This window comes from Salvelinus alpinus, chromosome 4 (assembly GCF_045679555.1).
Source record: "Salvelinus alpinus chromosome 4, SLU_Salpinus.1, whole genome shotgun sequence".
Classification (NCBI taxonomy): Eukaryota; Metazoa; Chordata; class Actinopteri; order Salmoniformes; family Salmonidae; genus Salvelinus; species Salvelinus alpinus.
Window position 1 is genome coordinate 93,767,473 of NC_092089.1, and position 25,740 is coordinate 93,793,212.

General features: G+C 42.6%; 2 protein-coding genes across 5 annotated transcripts in view; one reads left to right on the forward strand and one right to left on the reverse strand.

The window, feature by feature from the left end:
* Positions 1-383: 383 nt before the first annotated feature.
* LOC139574685 (E3 ubiquitin-protein transferase RMND5B-like) lies at positions 384-9,931 on the forward strand. The gene is made up of 10 exons (XM_071399483.1): positions 384-478; positions 1,796-1,968; positions 2,732-2,874; positions 3,073-3,210; positions 3,337-3,437; positions 4,171-4,337; positions 5,678-5,843; positions 7,611-7,713; positions 7,922-8,076; positions 8,217-9,931. Exons 2-10 carry the CDS (start codon positions 1,830-1,832, stop codon positions 8,278-8,280), a joined length of 1,176 nt encoding a protein of 391 aa, XP_071255584.1. The 5' UTR covers positions 384-478; positions 1,796-1,829; the 3' UTR covers positions 8,281-9,931.
* Positions 9,932-11,773: 1,842 nt separating this feature from the next.
* Positions 11,774-25,740, reverse strand: part of n4bp3 (NEDD4 binding protein 3) — a 104,833-nt gene continuing 90,866 nt past the window's right edge. For all 4 annotated transcript variants that reach the window (XM_071399486.1, XM_071399487.1, XM_071399485.1 and 1 more), the window contains 7 exons: positions 24,615-24,806; positions 23,927-24,048; positions 21,878-22,064; positions 21,708-21,800; positions 20,644-20,895; positions 18,548-18,803; positions 11,774-13,858 (listed from right to left, as the gene is read on the reverse strand). In XM_071399486.1, the coding sequence (XP_071255587.1) occupies positions 13,356-13,858; positions 18,548-18,803; positions 20,644-20,895; positions 21,708-21,800; positions 21,878-22,064; positions 23,927-24,048; positions 24,615-24,806 (1,605 nt within the window). In that variant the 3' untranslated portion in view covers positions 11,774-13,355. The remainder of the gene's footprint in view (positions 13,859-18,547; positions 18,804-20,643; positions 20,896-21,707; positions 21,801-21,877; positions 22,065-23,926; positions 24,049-24,614; positions 24,807-25,740) is intronic.

Consider the following 25,740-nt stretch of genomic DNA (forward strand, 5'->3'; position numbering starts at 1 on the left):
GTTTGTGTGTGTGTGTGTGTGCGTTTTACATCAATGCCGGTCTGGGGTCATTACCAGATAGTTATATCACCGGTGGGAAATCCCCTGGGCAGCTTCAAGCCACACACCTGTCTACACCATAGGTCTGCAATCTGGCCACAGATCTCCATTCATAACCGTCGATACAGCACCGCCTGGGGTTCGCATAAACTTGTAGGCTATTGTGAGACAATTTAATATTGGAATCAAATGCTATCACTTTGAAACCTACATTTTACTTGTTTTATAGGCATACATGATTATGTATCAGAGGATGGAACTCTGAAAACATAGTATCTTTACACTCTGTAAAAACTGAAACATTGAATGAAGTCTAAGAACCTTATATTCATGGGTAAAGTAACTACAGTACTTTTATTATGAAAATCCGGGACATGCTACACAGGAAGGAAGTTCCGCAGATCAAAGGACGACTGGTGGAGAATAGCTGTCACGACAGGTAAGTGGTGTTTATGTTGACGTTTTATGTTGTTATTTTAACTTATTTTGATATTTTCTGACATGTCGTTGATATATTTAAGAATTGAAAAAATATTTGGACAATCTGGCTATCTTTCTAATTATGCAATCGATTAAAATACACCATTATTGCCAAGTCAAACAAACAGCTTCGGTCCATGCTAGGTTTACATTACCGTTAGCTAGCTGTTTGTTTACGTTATGCGACAAACGTAGCTAGCTAACTTACTCACCAACATGTCTCAGTTGCCATTAGGATTTCTCGCTGTATGATAATCGCCATTGTAACCAAGTGGTGTTTGATACGACGTCTTATACAGCTAGATAACAACTAGCCAAGCTAGCTGGCTTGGTCCTGTTAATATTGTTGTGGATATGGCTAGTCAGCTTAGCTAGCGTAGCTAACTTGATATTTGCTACCATAGCTGTTATCAGAGATTTGTTGTCAGTTTAGTAAGTAACAAGAACATAGCTGGCTAGATTGTTTGAGTCAAGTAGCTAGCTAAAGACTAACAAAGTGACAGCAAACGATTTGGCTAGTTAGCATACCGTTCAAACCCTGTTTTGCAGTCGAATGTCATTGGTTGAGGGCTTGAGGCTATGGACAGGGCCTATTAGCTTCAGCGAGCAAAACGGTTCCAAAAGTAGCCGCTGGTTTACAGTATGTTTTGCTTCGTACTATAGCAAGTACTTTTATTTGTCAGATGAAAAATTCAAAAGAAAAGTTTTGATATTTTATGAAGAGAAGAGGAAAGTTGCTAAGCAATGTGTTTCAAATGTATACAGCAGGGATGCCTAATGTGTCAATGAGACCAACACATTCAGGCCTAACAACTGATCTGCACTTGTTGATCTAGAATAGATTGGTCTTCTTTCATATTTTCTGTTGCCTGTCAATGATTATGAATACTGTGCCACTGCACACTTTAGGCTCTAGCAAATCTGATTCAACTAATAAAGGATTTTGTTGACCAGTTAGGCTAAATCAGTTATACCAGTAGTGAAACAAAACTGTAGGGGTAATGGGAGGATTGCAAAATGTTGAGCTATTGTCTGTGACCTTGTTCAGTGGTTCTCAAACCTCTACTCGGGGACCCCTAGTTGTTCTATGTATTTGCTATATTCCAGAGCTAGCACACCTGATTCAACCTGCCAACGAATCATCAAGCCTTTGACTAGATGAATCAGGTGAACTGGTTCAGGGCTACAACAATATTGTGAAATGTCTGGTGGTTCCCGGGGAGAGGTTTGAGGACCACTGACCTAGGCCTAGTTCCATATGTCTTGTCTCTCCCAGGTGGTAGTGAATGCGGTAGAGTCCCAGTCTAGGTATGGAGCAGTGTGCGTGTGTGGAGCGGGAGCTGGAGAAGGTGCTCCACAGGTTCGTCATGTACGGACACCAGTCAGAGGAACGGCTGGACGAACTACTACGCAGCGTCTGTGAGCTACGGGGACAGCTGGTTACATTCGGTAAGGCAGAGCCATCTACACGCTCTAGTTTAGACGTAGTGTTCACTCAAGTCATCAAGCCATTTGCAGGTGCATGGTGAAAAATGAAAGAATGAAAGATACCTGCACACAGTTACAGGTCCCATATTCGAGGAATTTGATGCAGGAGTACAACTAAAGCGCGGAACAATATGCAATTTAAGTTATTTAAACAATTTGGCCCTAGAGAAATGAAATCTTGTTTTTCTCCGGTTGCGTGCCTTGACTCGTGAGGGTTCAGGCACAGAAGTGAATCAAAGGTTTCTTTATGTACATTCAACAAGACTGCTTTTAGCCTTTTTAAACTTGTAATGTTCTGATTTGTTTTAACCTGATTGCTTTCTCCTTCAGAGCAGAGACATCACTTGAATATCGTTCTAATTCTAGACATTCTGTTACATAGCATTGTTAAAATGTTCCCATGAAATGGGGTTGATAACCATAGAAATATGTAAAGGATAATCAACGAGGGGCTATGCATTCCAAAGCAGCTCAAACATAGAACATGTAACAATGAACTATAGTCATTGAATTCCACTGTGCAAGTATACCGTGTGTTATAGGGAAATAATGCACGCTCTAGAATGCCCTTCAAGCCAATCAGAAACGAGTATTCAACAATGGCATGGTATAAGTCATTATATTTCTACGGCGCCAACATGGCTGCCATAGAGTTTTGTGTCATGTCAATCACAATGCAGAAACCTCAATGTACCAACTCTCTAAATATATGGCTCTCCTTCAGGGGTACAAGATGCAGATCTTTCGGTGCTGTCTCAGACGATGGCCCAGTGTTGTAAGAACATTAAAGAAACAGTACAGCTGCTGGCCTCCAGACACAAGGACATCCACGGCAGTGTCTCCAAAGTGGGCAAAGCTATCGACAGGGTAAGAGTTTCCCAATAAATGCTTTCATTGTAGAATCTTTACATTTTAGAAAAGATGAATGATGACACAACTCCCTTGCGGTTTAAGCCAATATTATTGTAAAAATGTACCTTAAGCACACAAGGGAGAAATTTCAGCAGATTCTGTGTGTTTTATATCCGGTTATCCTTTGGTTGTTTCCTGGTTGTGTTTCTGTAGAACTTTGATGCAGAGGTGAGTGCAGTGGTGGCAGAGACAGTGTGGGACTCACCTGAGAGACAGAAATACCTGAGTGAGACCATCGTGGAACACCTGTACAGACAAGGCATGCTGAGCGTGGCAGAGGACCTATGTCAGGTGAACAGCTGAGATGAAACAAAAGCCTGCACACCCTGTTGGTCCCCAGAACCAGAATGGAAGACATTTGGTGTATTTCATATGCATTAAAACTGCCTGGCTTCTCTTTGTTTGTGTATCTCCCAGGAGTCTGGAGTAGTGATTGACATGAGCATGAAGCAGCCATTTTTGGAACTCAACAGGATCCTGGAGGCCTTGAGGATGCAGGACCTCAGACCAGCACTAGAGTATGTACTGTACCTCCTCTCTGTTATATACTGACCTCAGACCAGCACTAGAGTGTGTACAGTACCTCCTCTCTGTTATATACTGACCTCAGACCAGCACTAGAGTATGTACTGTACCTCCTCTCTGTTATATACTGACCTAAGACCAGCACTAGAGTGTGTACAGTACCTCCTCTCTGTTATATACTGACCTCAGACCAGCACTAGAGTATGTACTGTACCTCCTCTCTGTTATATACTGACCTCAGACCAGCACTAGAGTATGTACTGTACCTCCTCTCTGTTATATACTGACCTCAGACCAGCACTAGAGTGTGTACTGTACCTCCTCTCTGTTATATACTGACCTCAGACCAGCACTAGAGTATGTACTGTACCTCCTCTCTGTTATATACTGACCTCAGACCAGCACTAGAGTGTGTACTGTACCTCCTCTCTGTGTGCAGTTGAATGTGAATCAAACCCCTCTTTGATCATTTTCAGCCATTCAGTAACTGATTAACTTGAGAGTAGTGAACACAATTGAGATCTGAAATGCCAGGGTTAAAGGTCAATTAGAATTTCGGGTGACTTCCTGAATTGATTGAATTGGGGTCTATTCACTAGGAGCCAAACGGAAGGAAACAGGGAGGGACCTACCTGAATTTGTCCAATAGAAATGATTGTTTTCAGTTTACAACTGTTTGCTACGGTGTGCACTAATGATTACAATCCTCTCTCTCCCTGGCTCCAGGTGGGCAGTAACAAACCGGCAGCGCCTGCTGGACCTGAACAGTACCCTGGAGTTCAAGCTGCACCGCCTCTACTTCATCAGCCTGTTAAACGGAGGCATCACCAACCAGCTGGAGGCGCTACAGTACGCCAGGCACTTCCAGCCCTTCGCCTCACAGCACCAGAGAGGTAGGAACACAGACAGCTTGGGCCCTGTTCAGGTCAGCAGGGTGGGACAGATAGAAATGTAGGCAGCAGGTATATGATGGTCTGAACATAGGCACTAACAATCCTTCACCTCACAGCACCAGAAGTAGGGACAGACATACCCTGGCTGGGGGCTCCTGGTGATCTTGAAGAGAGGTAGGGACTGTCTGTCTGACACCCTGGCTGGGGGCTCCTGGTGATCTTGAAGAGAGGTAGGGACTGCCTGTCTGACACCCTGGCTGGGGGCTCCTGGTGATCTTGAAGAGAGGTAGGGACTGTCTGTCTGACACCCTGGCTGGGGGCTCCTGGTGATCTTGAAGAGAGGTAGGGACTGCCTGTCTGACACCCTGGCTGGGGGCTCCTGGTGATCTTGAAGAGAGGTAGGGACTGCCTGTCTGACACCCTGGCTGGGGGCTCCTGGTGATCTTGAAGAGAGGTAGGGACTGCCTGTCTGACACCCTGGCTGGGGGCTCCTGGTGATCTTGAAGAGAGGTAGGGACTGCCTGTCTGACACCCTGGCTGGGGGCTCCTGGTGATCTTGAAGAGAGGTAGGGACTGCCTGTCTGACACCCTGGCTGGGGGCTCCTGGTGATCTTGAAGAGAGGTAGGGACTGTCTGTCTGACACCCTGGCTGGGGGCTCCTGGTGATCTTGAAGAGAGGTAGGGACTGCCTGTCTGACACCCTGGCTGGGGGCTCCTGGTGATCTTGAAGAGAGGTAGGGACTGTCTGTCTGACACCCTGGCTGGGGGCTCCTGGTGATCCTGAAGAGAGGTAGGGACTGTCTGTCTGACACCCTGGTTGGGGGCTCCTAGTGATCTTGAAGAGCTTTTTGACAGGGATGTTCATTAGGCACCAAACATATATATATATATTTTTTTTTACTGAAACAGGGAGGAACTACCTGTCCAATAAGAAACCCTTATTGTTTTCTCAATAGCTTTCTTACAGGACTTCATAGCTTCTTTCTCTTACCAGCTGACTGACTAATGATCTGTTCCAATAGTCTGTGAATGGACACCTTCCTTCCTCCCTACTCCATGACCACTGTCTTCCACAAACATGCTGAATAACACTGTCTCCTCTCCCCCAGACATCCTGAATAACAGTGTCTCCTCTCCCCCAGACATCCTTCCTCCCTCCTCCATGACCACTGTCTTCCACAGACATGCTGAATAACACTGTCTCCTCTCCCCCAGACATCCTGAATAACACTGTCTCCTCTCCCCCAGACATCCTTCCTCCCTCCTCCATGACCACTGCCTCCTCTCCCCCAGACCTCTCCCTCCAGACACCCATTATAGCAGTGTCTCCTCTCCCCCAGACATCCAGATCCTCATGGGTAGTCTGGTGTACCTGCGGCACGGCATAGAGAACTCTCCCTACCGCTCTCTGCTAGAGACCAACCAGTGGGCTGACATCTGTAACAGCTTCACCAGGGACGCCTGCGCTCTGCTGGGGCTATCTGTAGAGTCACCTCTCAGTGTCAGGTTAGACACACACACACACACACACAGCAGTATAACGCTGATAGTAAGATTCCTTGTCATTGTTTTTCACTGCAGTATGTACAGTTGAAGTCAGACGTTTACATACACTTAGGTTGGAGTCATTAAAACTTGTTTTTCAACCACTTCACAAATTTCTTGTTAACAAACTATAGTTTTGGCAAGTCGGTTAGGACATCTACTTTGTGCATGACACAAGTAATTTTTCCAACAATTGTTTACAGACAGATTATTTCACTTATAATTCACTGAATCACAATTCCAGTGGGTCAGAGGTTTACATACATTAAGTTGACTGTGCCTTTAAACAGCTTGGAAAATTCCAGAAAATTGTCATGGCTTCAGAAGCTTCTGATAGGCTAATTGACATAATTTGAGTCAATTGGAGGTGTACCTGTGGATGTATTTCAAGGCCTACCTTCAAACTCAGTGCCTCTTTGCTTGACATCATGGGAAAATCAAAATAAATCAGCCAAGACCTCAGAAAAAAAATTGTAGACCTCCACATGTCTGGTTCATCCTTGGGAGAAATTTCCAAACGCCTGAAGGTACCACGTTCATCTGTACAAACAATAGTACGCAAGTATAAACACCATGGGACCATGCAGCCGTCATACCGCTCAGGAAGAAGACGCTTTCTGTCTCCTAGAGATGAACGTATTTTGGTGCAAAAAGTGCAAATCAATCCCAGAACAACAGCAAAGGACCTTGTGAAGATGCTGGAGGAAACGGGTACAAAAGTATCTACATCCACATTAAAACGAGTCCTATATCGACATAACCTGAAATTCCGCTCAGCAAGGAAGAAGCCACTGCTCCAAAACCGCCATAAAACAGCCAGACTATGGTTCGCAACTGCACATGGGGACAAAGATCGTACTTTATGAAGAAATGTCCTATGGTCTGATGAAACAAAAATAGAACTGTTTGCCATATTGACCATCGTTATGTTTGGAGGAAAAAGGGGGAGGCTTGCAAGCCGAAGAACACCATCCCAACCGTGAAGAACGGGGGCGGCAGCATCATGTTGTGGGGGTGCTTTGCTGCAGGCGGGCTGGTGCTCTTCACAAAATAGATGGCATCGTGAAGAAGGAAAATTATGTGGATATAGTGAAGCAACATCTCAAGACATCAGTCAGGAAGTTAAAGCTTGGTCGCAAATGGGTCTTCCAAATGGACAATGACCCCAAGCATACTTCCAAAGTTGTGGCAAAATGGCTTAAGGACAACAAAGTCAAGGTATTGGAGTGGCCATCACAAAGCCCTGGCCTCAATCCTATAGAAAATTTGTGGGCAGAACTGAAAAAGCGTGTGTGAGCAAGGAGGCCTACAAACCTGACTCAGTTACACCAGCTCGGAGGGAGGGACAAGCCAAAATTTACCCAACTTATTGTGGGAAGCTTGTGGAAGGCTACCTGAAACGTTTGATCCAAGTTAAATCAATTTAAAGGCAATACACTCAATTAGTATTTGGTAGAATGTAAACTTCTGACCCACTGGGAATGTGATGAAAGAAATAAAAGCTGAAATAAATCACTCTCTCTACAATTATTCTGACATTTCACATTCTTAAAATAAAGTGGTGATCGTAACTGACCAAAGACAGTTTTTTTTACTTGGATTAAATGTCAGGAATTGTGAAAAACTGAGTTTAAATGTATTTGGCTAAGGTGTATGTAAACTTCCGACTTCAACTGTATCTGTGATTTCCATGTCTGTTTCTCTGTGTTGAATGGTATTCTCTGTCAGTTTTGCGTCAGGCTGCATGGCTCTACCAGTCCTGATGAACATCAAACAGGTGATTGAACAGAGACAGTGTAGCGGAGTCTGGACACACAAGGACGAGCTGCCTGTAAGTCTCCCTTTCTATGCTCGCATGACTTTCTCTGGGTGGTGAATCCTCAGAGTATTTATTAGCATTTAAAAGCAATAATTGTTATTCATAACTATTCATAAAATAAATAGAAATGTATAATACTATAACCATTTATAATGGATTATTAATGAAGGTTGTCATAGAAGTGTAATGGTCCTGTCTGTCCTGTCTCCCCTCCCTCCAGATTGAGATAGACCTGGGGAAGAAGTGCTGGTACCACTCCGTGTTCGCCTGTCCCATCCTCCGGCAGCAGACGTCAGAGAGCAACCCTCCCATGAAGCTCATCTGTGGACACGTCATCTCCAGAGACGCCCTCAACAAACTCACCAACGCTGGAAAGTGAGTCTGATCCAGGTCGACAGACAGACAGACAGGCAGACAAACAGGCACTCAACCATTGAAAGTCAGACCTGTGGAACTCTGTGGTTAAACTCTCCTGCCGGTCTGTATATGTCTAACTCTGTCTTCCATCTCCTCAGACTGAAATGCCCCTACTGTCCCATGGAGCAGAACCCGTCAGATGCCAAGCAGATCTTCTTTTGATCCCCCATCCTGTTTCTGGAAACCCCCAGGCAAAGTGGAGCCCCTATGAGCTACAGTAGCTACCTGCTACCCCAGGACCCCTGGAAATCCCCCATCCTACCTCCTGAGAGAGAGAGATCTCAAAAGGATCATTCATTCATTGACACTCATTTTCAGCTGCCTGCAGAACTTACTATAGGCTTATTCTTGTTAAGGATGTGATGATGCGTTATCATAGGGTATCAAGTTGAGTTGTAGAGGTTTTGGACGACTGCTCTGTTCCTTATTTCTTTCCTCTATATATCCATCTGTAGGCTTTCCTTAGAACACAGAATCCTCTATATATCCATCTGTAGGCTTTCCTTAGAACACAGAATCCTCTATATATCCATCTGTAGGCTTTCCTTAGAACACAGAATCCTCTATATGTCCATCTGTAGGCTTTCCTCAGAACACAGAATCCTCTATATGTCCATCTGTAGGCTTTCCTCAGAACACAGAATCCTCTATATATCCATCTGTAGGCTTTCCTCAGAACACAGAATCCTCTATATATCCATCTGTAGGCTTTCCTCAGAACACAGAATCCTCTATATATCCATCTGTAGTCTTTCCTCAGAACACAGAATGGTCGGTTGAATGGATGTTAGAGAGGTGATGTGACATTATGGTTTTTAGGAAGTTGTCTGATTTCAGGAGAGTATTTAAACTTCTATATTACAGAGGTAAAGCTAAGTGGCCTCTGAGAAAGTATATTCACATATATATTGTATTGAGAGGTTGTGATTGGCTGATAGGTTGAGGTGACCGTGGTTACAGTTTGTGAATGGAACACTGATTGTAAAAAAGTAAAATGTTGCCTATTGGCTATGATGTAATAAAGGCCCTGATTGGTTGAAAGTCACTATGGGTTACAGTACATGTATCAGTGTGACGATCAACAGTTGTGATCGATGGAGAGGTCGAGGGTCAATTGGCTGATTGATTTTGCAACTGCCTCCAATAACAAGAATTTTCCTGTTTCTTGTTCTGTGTAGGCCGATGTATTTAACAAAAACAAATTATACTACTGTGAAGTCTGATTTAGTTTTTATTTATCATCGCTAGAATCAAGTCTCCTGTAAAATAGTGAAACCATAAGTAACTTTATACCTTTTTATGAAATATAATTCTGCCACAAAATAGCAACATCAGTATTGGATCCATGATCAAATCCTTCTCCTTGGACCAAACGGATAGCTCCCAGCCCATGAAATGGTGATGTCAGCAAGGTCTGCACCAGCATCTCTTTAACAGCCGACACATGGTAGCAGTCAGCCATTATATCAACTCTGCACTGATCTCCAGTCAGAATGAATTATGGTAACAGGTCTTTATTTGATGGTTTGTGTGCGTACACGTTCGTTTTGTGTTTAGTTGATTTGACATTTTATTTACTGCTTTTGGTTGACAATCATTCATCTCCTTTCCCAGAATACATTAAGGTCTGTTATGGCTTCTTCCTTGGGTTCTTTTTCTTTTCCAGTAGTCAGAGTTATTGAGTTCTTGTATGATAGGTTTGCCTTTTACCTGCTTCTCTTTCTTTATTCAAGTTTTATTGTACATATTTATTCTCTAACATGTTTCATATTATACTTGCATCTTGAAATGGAATAAAAACTTTATACTCCAACTCTGTTTCTCTGTTTGTGAAATGTATCAGAGTTTGGTTAGCTGCAGAAAGATGTATTTTTATTTTTTGGTGACAGCTAATACTAGCTACTGATATTGACTCACATGCTCTTCCTGCAGATGCCACTAGATGGCGGCCTTACCACTCCAGATGACTACATACTAGACAACATGCAGAAACATCCACCTGGGCTAGCTGTATTCACTTCACTGCAAACAATCCTCCTGTTGACTTTAACTAGTGTGAGGTATAGTTGTATGTAATACTACAAGCCGGCTAACATTGAATGCTTGAAATCCAAGCAGAGTAGTTTGCATGTGTAGAGTCCCTCCTACATACAGAGCAGCAACACACAGAATCATGAGTTAATATCTTTCATCAACCCACACTCAGAAGACGATCGCCCTCTCACAGTCACCTATGTGAGTTGTGGAGTTATATTTAGCCCTGGTTTATATAATGTTAGATGGAGGTTGGTGAGTCAGAGGGAGAGATGGTGTTTGGCTTGACCCCCCCCCCCCCCCCCCCCAGGGAACATACACGTCAAGTCTAACACAGGACTGGCAACTACACAAGTCAAATATGCTTGAGAGTGGTTGGCAGGAGGGGTCAATAATGGCTGGGATGGAGTGAATGGAATGGTATCAAACACTTGGAAACCAGGTGTTTAATGAGTTGGATGCCGTTCCATATATTCCGTTCCAGCCATTACTACGAGCCCGTCCTCCCCAATTAAGGTGGCACCAACCTCCTGTGGTACAGATATTTTTCCATCGGGTTCTAAAAGAACACTGGGTGTTTGTGTGTCCAGCACTCAACTTCACAAAACCACCCAGGGCAGCCACTCCCCTTCAGCTTACCTTGGAAAGACCTGTTCCTTACGCTAACAAAGATCCTCCTGTTTCCATCTAGGCTGACCTCTGCCCTCTAATGTCCAAACTCAGGGAGGAGGTATGTAAGGGCCAGGTTTGTACAGGGTGTGTGTTGATAAGGAAACAAGGCCGAGACATTCTAAAGGGTACTTTCCCAGCAGCTTCCTCCAGTCTGTAGTTCAGAGGGGCCACAAAAACTAATCTCTCAGTTAATAGTCTCCTTCACTACAGATATTGGGAGAATGTCAGCTGCATACTCCTCGCGTCCTCTCTCCTCTCCACCTTCTCAAAACCCATTGGATGAATAAGCCAGGCGTCCCGTTCCTCTGACCTTCTCCTCCAATGGGTTTTGATGAGGCGAACAGTATGCAATTGAGAGATTCTCCCATTGCCCAGTCCTGCACACAACAAATAGGTATTTAAAGTACCAGGAGGATGGGGGAAAGGTAACCAAGTCTGAGATGAATGTACAAAGTAAAAAAGAGGGTGTAAAAATTACAGTGTTGACATATTTTAACCCAGGATGAGTACTAACAACAAGGGGAATTTTTGTCTTGTCAAATTATGCAGTCATTGCAGTGTAAATTCAACTCAATTTAGTGGCATGAAAAAATATGATTACACATTTGTGTGTGAATTGTAACACCATTTTGAGTCAAATTGACTCTGAAAATGTGACACTACCTGTAGTGACTCTAACACTATGTAGACTGGGACCACATGTTATCTGAAACAGTGTTGAATTCAACTCTTAGGAGTTAAATTAACACTTTTATTTGTACTGTGTAGTACAAGACTAGTGTTTATGTATGTTACCGGGTTCAGTGTAGTATAGCAGAGTACATTATAGTATAGTGTAGTATAGCCTACCAGTGAATTACTACAAGTTGTAGATACAGGTTGTGCTTTTGTTTGTATTACTTAGGCAACAGCTAACGTAAAGGAAATTGCCCTCAAAGAAACTCTCACACCACTTGATAAATGTTTATTATAGAAATTCAGAACCAACATATATAATGTTTATATATTTATTTAACTCCAGTGGTTTAACACAAGTCACAGTATAGTACAGTATTTATTTTTCCCTAAACAAAGCGTCGCTGTGGGATGATTTTTTGTTGTTGTATTGAAAGCAGTAACTCCCGTCAATGAACTCTGAATATTTAATGAATCTAGGACCAAGAAAATGTATTCAAAATAACTTGAGAAAAGTTATGTAATTGTATGTTTGTTAAAGGGAAAATATGGCAATTTTCTTCCATTTGCTGAAAAGTATCCGTTTAGGAGATAAGAGATTTTTTCTCCGACAGCAACGATAGATGATCAGTAATTAGTCCAATGGGATGCAGAATAATGGCCAGAGCTGTAATATTAGGCTATTCAGCTATTCAGTCTATTCAGGCTATTTCCTCAAACAGTACATGCTTCTGCAGCATTAGTATATCTAACTAACAACTATATACAGATTACGATATAGTGATTTGGGAACAGGAAATAGAATCACATGACAATAAATATAAATTCCATAAAATGTCCTGAATACAGTATTGTTACAGTATTACAGGTTTCTTAGAGGGTAATTTTACAACAACACAACGTGTTGTTAATGGCAGAGCAACAGCATCCGTGTGTTGGCCTCTGATGTTGGCCTCTGATGTTGGCCTCTGATGGTCTAGTGATGTTATGTTTCTCCTCTGAGCCCAGCTCCCCGGACGCTCCCTGAATGAACTTTTAATGTCATTTACATTAGGCCTACTCTACACACTACAGACTTATTATCCATTGACAATGACCGTACCTCACCACACCGGGACAAAACCCAAATTCCTTTAGATCCTTTGGACAACGTCCTAGGTTGCATCTGAAATGGCTCCCTATTCCCTATGTAGTGCACTACTTTTGACAAGAGCCCCATTGGTCCTGGTCAAAAGTAGCGCACTATACAGGGTATAGGGTGCCATTTGGAACGCATACCTACCCTTACTACCCCCCAGTCAGTGTTTGAACTTCAACTAGCCCACAGAACGGCTGTGAGGATCGGAACTATCAAACACACTGGTTTGATTATATACACACAGAACAAAATTTGAATAAGTAACATTTACAAATAGGTTATTATTATTATTATCATCCTTTGTACATACAAGCAGCCCTCTAAAGTGAGGTTTGGTCGGTGTCGTGCTTGAAGGATTGTACAGTGTTCTCGACTCTAATACGCTGTAATTGATTGGTGGACTGAAACAGGAAGTTGTCATTGATTGGTGGATTGAAACAGGAAGTAGGAAGTGGAACTTCCAAAAAACAGTACCAGAGAGGGTATCATTGTATTGCTGATTATATATGCACACTATTCAGTCTAGTTCACACAGGTATAGGAGTGCAGCGTTGTTTTGGAATTGGGCCCTCCACAAGGACATGAAGATAAGGGGTGAGGATTTGGTTTGGAATGGGGCCCTCCTGTCCTTTAACATCTGTAAGAAGCCTGAATATTCATCAAGGAGATAGGAAGAGTGTTTGGTTTGGAATGGGCCCCCCATCTAGTGTCCACTCAGTCAAATCTCAGATGACTCTATCCTCTCTATCCAAGGAAGACCAGGAGGAGGTATGCTGTCTTCCTCTCCTCCTCCTCTTCCTCTCCTCACCTCCTGCACTTCCCTCTCCAGTGACTCATTACTGTAGTCTCCCATCTCTCGCCCTCCTCCTTCTCCTCCCCTCACATCTTGCTGTTCCCTCTCCAGTGTCCCTCCTTCTCCTCTTCCTCTGAGCAGGTATAGTTCTCTCTCCAGTGTTCCTCCTCCTTCTCCTCTGAGCTGGTATAGTTCTCTCTCCAGTGTTCCTCCTCCTCCTTCTCCTCTGAGCTGGTATAGTTCTCTCTCCAGTAGTTGGTTGTGGTGGTACATGTCCAGGTAGCTGGCCTGCAGCTCTCTCTGGTAGCAGATCACTTTCTCCTTCTCTGTCTGCCACGTCTGTCTCTCCTGCTCGAAGACTGTAGCCTGGGCCTCGCTCTGACGACGCTCTAACAACAGCTCTGCTCGCAGACGCTCCTCTGTAGGGCCTGCAGTTAAAGAGAGAGAGGAGGAAGATACAGAGAGGGAGGGAGAGAGAGAGAGAGGGGAAGAGGAGGAAGAGAAAGAGAGGGGTACAGAGAGAGAGTGAGAGAGACAGACAATTTAATGATCACCAATTAGCTTATTGGTCAACACAGTAACATTAGTCACACAAACACATGACAATCAAACATAACAATCAAACATAACATTACATAGCAATCAAACATAACATTACATAACAATCCAATATAACATTACACAACAATCAAACATAACAATCAAACATCACATAACATTAAATAAGAATCAAACATAACATAAGAATCAATCATAACATAAAATAACAATCAAACAACAGAACAATCAAATATAAAATAACATTAAACAAACATAACAATCAAACAAACATAACAATCAAACATAACAATCTAACATAACATTACATAACAATCAAGCATAACAATCAAACATAACATTAAATAACAATCAAACAAACATACCAATCAAATATAACATTAAATAACAAACAACAGAACAATCAAACACAACATTAAATAACAATCAAATATAACAATCAAACAAACATAACGATCAAATATAACATAACATTAAAGAACAATCAAAGATAACAATCAAACATAACATTAAATAACAATCAAACAAACATAACAATCAAATATAACATTAAATAACAAACAACAGAACAATCAAACACAACATTAAATAACAATCAAATATAACAATCAAACAACAGAACAATCAAATATAACATAACATTAAAGAACAATCAAAGATAACATTAAATAACAATCAAACATAACAATCAAACAACATAAAAATCAAACATAACATAACATTAAATAACAATCAAACATAATATAACATAACAATCAAACAACATAAAAATCAAACATAACATTAAATAACAATAAAACATAACAACAAACAACAGAATAATCAAACATAACATTAAATAACAATCAAACATAACAATCAAACATAATATAACAATCAAATATAACATAACAATCAAATATAACATAACAATTACATTTACATTTAAGTCATTTAGCAGACGCTCTTATCCAGAGCGACTTACAAATTCAAACATAACAATCAAACATAATATAACAATCAAACATAACATAACAATCAAACATAACAATCAAACATAACAATCAAACATAACAATCAAACATAATATAACAATCAAACATAACATAACAATCAAACATAACAATCAAACATAACAATCAAACATAACATTAAATAACAATCAAACAACATAACAATCAAACATAACAATCAAACATAATATGAAATAACAATCAAATATAACATTAAATAAAAATCAAACATAACAATCAAACATAATATAACAATCAAACATAATATAACAATCAAACATAACATAACAATCAAACATAACAATCAAACATAATATAACAATCAAACATAACAATCAAACATAATATAATAATCAAACATAATATAACAATCAAACATAACACAACAATCAAACATAACAATCAAACATAACAATCAAACATTACACAACAATCAAACATTACACAACAATCAAACATTACACAACAATCAAACATAACATTAAATAACAATCAAACAACATAACAATCAAACATAACAATCAAACATTACACAACAATCAAACATTACACAACAATCAAACATAACAATCAAACATAACATTAAATAACAATCAAACAACATAACAATCAAACATAACAATCAAACATAATATGAAATAACAATCAAATATAACATTAAATAAAAATCAAACATAACAATCAAACATAATATAACAATCAAACATAACAATCAAACATAATATAACAATCAAACATAACATAACAATCAAACATAACAATCAAACATAATATAACAATCAAACAAACATAACGATCAAATATAACATAACATTAAAGAACAATCAAAGATAACAATCAAACATAACATTAAATAACAATCAAACAAACATAACAATCAAATATAACATTAAATAACAAACAACAGAACAATCAAACACAACATTAAATAACAATCAAATATAACAATCAAACAACAGAACAATCAAATATAACATAACATTAAAGAACAATCAAAGATAACATTAAATAACAATCAAACATAACAATCAAACAACATAAAAATCAAACATAACATAACATTAAATAACAATCAAACATAATATAACATAACAATCAAACAACATAAAAATCAAACATAACATTAAATAACAATAAAACATAACAACAAACAACAGAATAATCAAACATAACATTAAATAACAATCAAACATAACAATCAAACATAATATAACAATCAAATATAACATAACAATCAAATATAACATAACAATTACATTTACATTTAAGTCATTTAGCAGACGCTCTTATCCAGAGCGACTTACAAATTCAAACATAACAATCAAACATAATATAACAATCAAACATAACATAACAATCAAACATAACAATCAAACATAACAATCAAACATAACAATCAAACATAACAATCAAACATAACAATCAAACATAACATAACAATCAAACATAACAATCAAACATAACAATCAAACATAACATTAAATAACAATCAAACAACATAACAATCAAACATAACAATCAAACATAATATGAAATAACAATCAAATATAACATTAAATAAAAATCAAACATAACAATCAAACATAATATAACAATCAAACATAATATAACAATCAAACATAACATAACAATCAAACATAACAATCAAACATAATATAACAATCAAACATAACAATCAAACATAACATAACAATCAAACATAACAATCAAACATAATATAATAATCAAACATAACACAACAATCAAACATAATATAACAATCAAACATAACACAACAATCAAACATAACAATCAAACATAACAATCAAACATTACACAACAATCAAACATTACACAACAATCAAACATTACACAACAATCAAACATAACATTAAATAACAATCAAACAACATAACAATCAAACATAACAATCAAACATTACACAACAATCAAACATTACACAACAATCAAACATAACAATCAAACATAACATTAAATAACAATCAAACAACATAACAATCAAACATAACAATCAAACATAATATGAAATAACAATCAAATATAACATTAAATAAAAATCAAACATAACAATCAAACATAATATAACAATCAAACATAACAATCAAACATAATATAACAATCAAACATAATATAACAATCAAACATAACAATCAAACATAATATAACAATCAAACATAATATAACAATCAAACATAACAATCAAATATAATATAACAATCAAACATAATATAACAATCAAACATAACAATCAAACATAACATAACAATCAAACATAATATAACAATCAAACATAACAATCAAACATAACAATCAAACATAACATTCAAACATAATATAACAATCAAACATAATATAACAATCAAACATAACAATCAAACAATCAAACATAATATAACAATCAAACATAACAATCAAACATAACAATCAAATATAATATAACAATCAAACATAACAATCAAACATAACAATCAAACATAACAATCAAACATAATATAACAATCAAACATAATATAACAATCAAACATAACAATCAAATATAACAATCAAACACAATATAACAATCACACATAATATAACAATCAAACATAATATAACAATCAAACATAACACAACAATCAAACATAACAATCAAATATAACAATCAAACACAATATAACAATCACACATAATATAACAATCAAACATAATATAACAATCAAACATAACAATCAAACATAACAATCAAATATAATATAACAATCAAACATAATATAACAATCAAACATAACAATCAAACATAACAATCAAACATAATATAACAATCAAACATAATATAACAATCAAACATAATATAACAATCAAACATAACAATCAAACATAATATAACAATCAAACATAACAATCAAACATAACAATCAAATATAATATAACAATCAAACATAATATAACAATCAAACATAACAATCAAACATAATATAACAATCAAACATAATATAACAATCAAACATAACAATCAAACATAACAATCAAATATAATATAACAATCAAACATAACAATCAAATATAACAATCAAACATAATATAACAATCACACATAATATAACAATCAAACATAACAATCAAACATAACAATCAAATATAATATAACAATCAAACATAAAAATCAAACATAACAATCAAACATAATATAACAATCAAACATAATATAACAATCAAACATAAAAATCAAACATAACAATCAAACATAATATAACAATCAAACATAATATAACAAATATAACAACCAAACATAATATAACAATCAAACATAAAAATCAAACATAACAATCAAACATAATATAACAATCAAACATAATATAACAATCAAACATAATATAACAACCAAACATAATATAACAATCAAACATAATATAACAATCAAACATAACATAATAATAAATTATCTTTAACAGACACTTTTATCAAAAGCGACTTACAGTCATGCTTGCATACATTTTAGGTATAGGTGGCCCCAGGAATCAAACCCACAACCCTGGCGGTGCAAGCGCCATGCACTACTAACTGAGCTAGAGGACCACATATCTATACCTGATGCCCCTCCTGATCCTCGAGACTCTAGTGTTCCACTCTCCTCTGCTCCACCTTTCTCCAGTTGTCGAAGTTGCGCCCCCTGTAGGGCTGTCTGCAGAGTGTCTATCTGTCCATCACGTCTCTGCAGCTCTCCTCTGGCCTCTCTCAGCTGGGTCTTCAGCTGGAACAGCTCTGACAGCTTGCTGGTCACCTCCGCCTGGGAATCACGCAGCTGCTGCTTCAACAACGAGATCTCACCCGACTTCTGACACACCTGAAAGGTAAGGAGGGAGGGGTGGTGACAGAGGAAGCTAAATAAACCCTGCTCTTCACCAGCATCTCTCAGTCAATTCCTCATCTCTCTATGCCTGTCCTCCGTCCTCTTAGTTCACGGACCCATCTCTATGTTTTTACCTTCACTTACCGACAACTCTCCATCCTCCTACTCCCTCACCTTCCCCACTCCATCCCCCAACCCCCTCACCTTCCCCACTCCATCCCCCAACCCCCTCACCTTCCCCACTCCATCCCCCAACCCCCTCACCTTCCCCACTCCATCCCCCAACCCCCTCACCTTCCCCACTCCATCCCCCAACCCCCTCACCTTCCCCACTCCATCCCCCAACCCCCTCACCTTCCCCACTCCATCCCCCAACCCCCTCACCTTCCCCACTCCATCCCCCAACCCCCTCACCTTCCCCACTCCATCCCCCAACCCTCTCACCTTCCCCACTCCATCCCCCAACCCCCTCACCTTCCCCACTCCATCCCCCAACCCCCTCACCTTCCCCACTCCATCCCCCAACCCCCTCACCTTCCACACTCCATCCCCCAACCCCCTCACCTTCCCCACTCCATCCCCCAACCCCCACACCTTCCCCACTCCATCCCCCAACCCCCTCACCTTCCCCACTCCATCCCCCAACCCTCTCACCTTCCCCACTCCATCCCCAACCCCCACACCTTCCCCACTCCATCCCCCAACCCCCACACCTTCCCCACTCCATCCCCCAACCCCCACACCTTCCCCACTCCATCCCCCAACCCCCTCACCTTCCCCACTCCATCCCCCAACCCCCACACCTTCCCCACTCCATCCCCCAACCCCCTCACCTTCCCCACTCCATCCCCCAACCCTCTCACCTTCCCCACTCCATCCCCCAACCCCCTCACCTTCCCCACTCCATCCCCCAACCCTCCCACCTTCCCCACTCCATCCCCCAACCCTCTCACCTTCCCCACTCCATCCCCCAACCCTCTCACCTTCCCCACTCCATCCCCCAACCCCCTCACCTTCCCCACTCCATCCCCCAACCCTCCCACCTTCCCCACTCCATCCCCCAACCCTCTCACCTTCCCCACTCCATCCCCCAACCCTCTCACCTTCCCCACTCCATCCCCCAACCCCCTCACCTTCCCCACTCCATCCCCCAACCCCCTCACCTTCCCCACTCCATCCCCCAACCCCCTCACCTTCCCCACTCCATCCCCCAACCCTCTCACCTTCCCCACTCCATCCCCCAACCCCCTCACCTTCCCCACTCCATCCCCCAACCCCCTCACCTTCCCCACTCCATCCCCCAACCCCCTCACCTTCCCCACTCCATCCCCCAACCCTCTCACCTTCCCCACTCCATCCCCCAACCCCCTCACCTTCCCCACTCCATCCCCCAACCCCCTCACCTTCCCCACTCCATCCCCCAACCCTCTCACCTTCCCCACTCCATCCCCCAACCCTCTCACCTTCCCCACTCCATCCCCCAACCCCCTCACCTTCCCCACTCCATCCCCCAACCCCCTCACCTTCCCCACTCCATCCCCCAACCCTCTCACCTTCCCCACTCCATCCCCCAACCCTCTCACCTTCCCCACTCCATCCCCCAACCCCCTCACCTTCCCCACTCCATCCCCCAACCCCCTCACCTTCCCCACTCCATCCCCCAACCCTCTCACCTTCCCCACTCCATCCCCACTCCATCCCCCAACCCTCTCACCTTCCCCACTCCATCCCCCAACCCCCTCACCTTCCCCACTCCATCCCCCAACCCCCTCACCTTCCCCACTCCATCCCCCAACCCCCTCACCTTCCCCACTCCATCCCCCAACCCTCTCACCTGCCACTGAGTCTCCTCCAGTGTAGGACTGGTTCCCTTCAGACTCCCCTGACCCTCTCTCTGACTCCCCCCCCCCAGAGCGTCCATTTCGTCCTGCAGTCTGTTCTTCTCCTGCTGGGCCTTGTGCAGCTGCAGCTGCAGTGCATGCTGGGAATGCTGGGCATGCTGGGAAACCTGACGCAGCTTGGCGGCGTACAGATGCTTCAACTCCTCCAACTCCTTCTCCCACAGACGCTGTTTACCTTCAAACACCTACAGAGAAGGAGGGGGTGAGGGGGGAGGGAGGGGGAGAGGGGGGAGGGAGAGAGAGAGAGGGGGGGAGAGAGGAGAGAGATAGAGGGGGAGGGAGAGAGGGGGGAGGGAGAGAGAGAGGAGGGAGAGAGAGAGGGGGGAGGGAGAGAGAGAGAGGGGGGAGATAGACGGGGGAGGGAGAGAGAGAGAGAGGGGGAGGGAGAGAGAGAGAGAGGAGGGATAGAGAGAGGGGGGAGGGAGAGAGGGGGGGGAGAGATAGAGGGGGGAGGGGGAGCGAGAGAGAGGGGGAGAGATAGAGTGGGGAGGGGGAGCGAGAGAGAGAGGGGGAGAGATAGAGGGGGGAGGGGGAGCGAGAGAGAGAGGGGGGAGAGATAGAGGGGGGGGGGGGGAGAGAGGGGGGAGAGATAGAGGGGGGAGGGGGAGCGAGAGAGAGAGGGGGGAGAGATAGAGGGGGGAGGGGGAGCGAGAGAGAGAGGGGGAGAGATAGAGGGGGGGGGGGAGAGAGGGGGAGAGATAGAGGGGGGAGGGGGAGCGAGAGAGAGAGGGGGAGAGATGAGGGGGAGGGGGAGCGAGAGAGAGAGGGGGAGAGATAGAGGGGGGAGGGGGAGCGAGGGACAAAAAAAATAAAGAGTTATAGACGCACAACCACATGCCCACCAACTCTCACACACACACACACACACACACACACACACACACACACACACACACACACACACACACACACACACACACACACACACACACACACACACACACACACACACACACACACACACACACACACACACACACACAAACAACAAACAAACCTGTGCAATGGCACCTTCACTCTCATCCAGGTTCCTCCTCATCTGTTTCAGCTCGTGTTCCTTCTCCACCAGCCTCTCCTCCAGATCACGCACCTGGACAGTCAACCAACCAATCAGTCATTCAACTAATGAAATCAACAAATCAACCAACTGATCCATCCATCACTCACCACCTCCTCTACGGAGAACGACAGTTCGTAAGGGGGCGGAGCCTCCCCTCCGTATGGCGTCAGGCGGCTGAGCGTTGCCATGCTACGACACGACATGGCCATCTCCGCCATAGCAACCCCCGACGACCCCGCAACCTTTGATGCTCGGTCCAGAGAGCCAATGGTGTTGATGTGGCTCATGGAGGCACTGAGGGTGGTAACATACATCTTCATCATTATCATCGTCATATCTATCCTCCTCCTCTTAGTCATTACTGATCTACAAAGAAAACTACAGACACAGAGAGAAACACACAGACAGAGAGAAACACACAGACACAGAGAGAGACACACAGACACAGAGCGAGACACACAGACACAGAGCGAGACACACAGACACAGAGCGAGACACACAGAGAAACACACAGACAGAGAGAAACACACAGACACAGAGAAAGACACACAGACACAGAGAGAGACACACAGACACAGAGAGAGACACACAGACACAAAGAGAGACACACATACACAGAGACACACAGACACATAGAGAGGCACACAGACAGAGAGAGACACACAGACACAGAGCGAGACACACAGACACAGAGCGAGACACACAGAGAAACACACAGACAGAGAGAAACACACAGACACAGAGAGACACACAGACACAGAGAGAGACACACAGACACATAGAGAGACACACAGACAGACACAGAGAGAGACACACAGACACAGAGAGAGACACACATACACAGAGACACACAGACACATAGAGAGACACACAGACACAGAGAGAGACACACAGACACAGAGAGAGACACACAGACAGACACAGAGAGAGACACACAGACACAGAGAGAGACACACAGACACAGAGAGAGACACACATACACAGAGACACAGAGAGAGACACACAGACACAAAGAGAGACACACATACACAGAGACACACAGACACAGAGACACACAGAGAGACACACAGAGAGACACACAGACACATAGAGAGACACACAGACACAGAGAGAGACACACAGACACATAGAGAGACACACAGACACAGAGAGACACACAGACACATAGAGAGACACACAGACACAGAGAGACACACAGACACACAGAGAGACACACAGACACACAGAGAGACACACAGACACATAGAGAGACACACAGACACATAGAGAGACACACAGACACACAGAGAGACACACAGACACACAGAGAGACACACAGACACATAGAGAGACACACAGACACATAGAGAGACACACAGACACAGAGAGAGACACACAGACAGACACAGAGAGAGACACACAGACACAGAGAGAGACACACAGACACAGAGAGAGACACACATACACAGAGACACAGAGAGAGACACACAGACACAAAGAGAGACACACATACACAGAGACACACAGACACAGAGACACACAGACACACAGAGAGACACACAGAGAGACACACAGACACATAGAGAGACACACAGACACATAGAGAGACACACAGACACAGAGAGAGACACACAGACACATAGAGACACACAGACACATAGAGAGACACACAGACACAGAGAGACACACAGACACACAGAGAGACACACAGAGAGACACACAGACACATAGAGAGACACACAGACACATAGAGAGACACACAGACACACAGAGAGACACACAGACACAGAGAGACACACAGACACACAGAGAGACACACATACACACAGAGAGACACACAGACACACAGAGAGACACACAGACACACAGAGAGACACACAGACACATAGAGAGACACACAGACACATAGAGAGACACACAGACACACATAGAGACACACAGACACACATAGAGACACACAGACACATAGAGAGACACACAGACACACAGAGAGACACACAGACACACAGAGAGACACACAGACACACAGAGAGACACACAGACACACAGAGAGACACACAGACACACAGAGAGACACACAGACACATAGAGAGACACACAGACACAGAGAGAGACACACAGAGAGAGACACACAGACAGAGAGAGACAGACAGACACAGAGAGAAACAGGAGTTGACCTGATGTGAGCCAGCTGTGGTCTGAAGGGAGGTCTGTATGGAGGAAGACTGTTCATGGAGTTATGACCAGAGTCTGACAGGTTCTCATCCTCCTGACTCATCCCACGCACTGATGCCACCACCTGTATCACAACATTAATACCAACTGTTATCTTATCATCATCCCCACTATTATCATCACACGCATCATCATCATCACCATCACTATCATCATCACCAGCATCATCACCAGCATCATTAATATCATCATCACTATCATCATCGTTGTCATCATCACTATCATCATCATCATCATCATCATCATCATCATCATCATCATCACCAGCATCATAACTAGCATCATCACTATCATCATCGTTGTCAACATCACTATCATCACCAGGATCATCACTGTCATCCTCACCAGCATCATTAATATCATCATCATCACCGTTGTCATCATCATCCCTATCATCATCACCAGCATCATCGTTGTCATCATCATCACCAGGATCATCACTGTCATCATCATCACCAGCATCATCATCATCACCATTAATATGAAGTATCATCATCACCATAATAATCCTAGTACATTGGACAGTACTGATAAAGTCCCTTCCTGACGTTTTTAAAGAACAACACATACACTTGTACATGTTTCAGGACAGAAATCACCAGACTATAACGGTGCCATGTGTTGGGGCACCTTGTTTCCGCTGGAGGTGGGTCCACCATGGCGGGAGGGTGAGGAGGAGGAAGAGGAGGTGGAGACGTAGGCCCGGTGGAGCCCGTTGGACAGGCCCTGGTCTGAGTCCTCTATCTTGGCAGGGTAGAGGTTCTGCATGGAACTGAAGCTCTTGGGTGTGACAGGCTTGAAGGCAGACGGCCTGAGACGAGACTGGAAGGAGACTAGAAGAATTAGTAGGTGAAACTGTCAGGTTAGAGAGAGAGAGAGAGAGACACAAGGTAGTCAGACAGGTAGAGAGGTATAGAGACAGACAGGTAGAGAGGTATAGAGAGACAGACAGGTAGATAGGTATAGAGAGACAGACAGGAAGCGAGGTATAGAGACAGACAGGTAGAGAGGCATAGAGAGACAGACAGGAAGAGAGGCATAGAGAGACAGACAGGAAGAGAGGCATAGAGAGACAGACAGGTAGAGAGGTATAGAGAGACAGACAGGAAGAGGCATAGAGAGACAGACAGGAAGAGAGGCATAGAGAGACAGACAGGGAGAGAGGCATAGAGAGACAGACAGGTAGAGAGGTATAGAGAGACAGACAGGGAGAGAGGCATAGAGAGACAGATAGGGAGAGAGGTATAGAGACAGACAGGTAGAGAGGTATAGAGAGACAGACAGGAAGAGAGGTATAGAGAGACAGACAGGAAGAGAGGTATAGAGAGACAGACAGGTAGATAGGTATAGAGAGACAGACAGGAAGCGAGGTATAGAGAGACAGACAGGTAGAGAGGCATAGAGAGACAGACAGGAAGAGAGGCATAGAGAGACAGACAGGTAGAGAGGTATAGAGAGACAGACAGGTAGAGAGGTTTAGAGAGACAGACAGGGAGAGAGGTATGGAGAGACAGACAGTTAGAGATGTATAGAGAGACAGACAGGAAGAGAGGCATAGAGAGACAGACAGGTAGAGAGGTATAGAGAGACAGACAGGAAGAGGCATAGAGAGACAGACAGGAAGAGAGGCATAGAGAGACAGACAGGTAGTGAGGTATAGAGAGACAGACGGGTAGAGAGGCATAGAGAGACAGACAGGAAGAGAGGCATAGAGAGACAGACAGGGAGAGAGGTATAGAGAGACAGACAGATAGAG

Excerpts from the sequence above, each read along its gene's own strand:
- LOC139574685 (XM_071399483.1), top strand. The coding sequence starts at position 1,830 with ATGGAGCAGTGTGCGTGTGTGGAGCGGGAGCTGGAGAAGGTGCTCCAC. Across the intron at positions 1,969-2,731 it reads GGGACAGCTGGTTACATTCG|GGGTACAAGATGCAGATCTT; the intron begins GTAAGGCAGAGC and ends GCTCTCCTTCAG. Across the intron at positions 5,844-7,610 it reads GAGTCACCTCTCAGTGTCAG|TTTTGCGTCAGGCTGCATGG; the intron begins GTTAGACACACA and ends ATTCTCTGTCAG.